We start from the raw sequence: 419 nt of genomic DNA on the forward strand, positions 1-419 counted from the left end.
TCCCACAAAAGAATAAAAGCGAGAAACCCTCAAAATGAGCTAATTAAAGGCCCAGACTACCGCGTCGCCTCCTCCCCCTCGACCACGTCCCCCTCGACCACCTCCCCCTCGACCACCTCCCCCTCGACCGCCTCCCCCACGACTACCTCCCCCTCGACCACCTCCCCCTCGACCACCTCCCCCTCGACCACCTCCCCCTCGACCACCTCCCCCTCGACCACCACCACCTCCTCCTCGAAATCATCTCAACTTCAGAAGTTACTCGTCAATGAGGATCTTCGTCCCCCTCGGCGGCGCGTGCAAGTGGAAGTTCAAGGCTGACGCACATTCACCGGAAGTCAGTCAACCACCGCTGATTACCCTTATCAGCGAAATCACGAGCTCTTTGAAGCCTTGGTCGAGTGTTTGAGAGTAAGAGG

General features: G+C 58.7%; 1 protein-coding gene across 1 annotated transcript in view; it reads left to right on the forward strand.

Annotated features, from left to right (window-relative positions):
• The window catches only part of LOC119590912 (acrosin-like), a 9,123-nt gene extending 8,714 nt beyond the window's left edge, over positions 1-409 (forward strand). The window contains exon 2 of the mRNA XM_037939649.1: positions 50-409. Within this exon, the coding sequence (XP_037795577.1) occupies positions 50-409 (360 nt within the window). The remainder of the gene's footprint in view (positions 1-49) is intronic.
• Positions 410-419: the final 10 nt, after the last annotated feature.

This window comes from Penaeus monodon, chromosome 28, assembly GCF_015228065.2.
Source record: "Penaeus monodon isolate SGIC_2016 chromosome 28, NSTDA_Pmon_1, whole genome shotgun sequence".
In the NCBI taxonomy this organism is placed as follows: Eukaryota; Metazoa; Arthropoda; class Malacostraca; order Decapoda; family Penaeidae; genus Penaeus; species Penaeus monodon.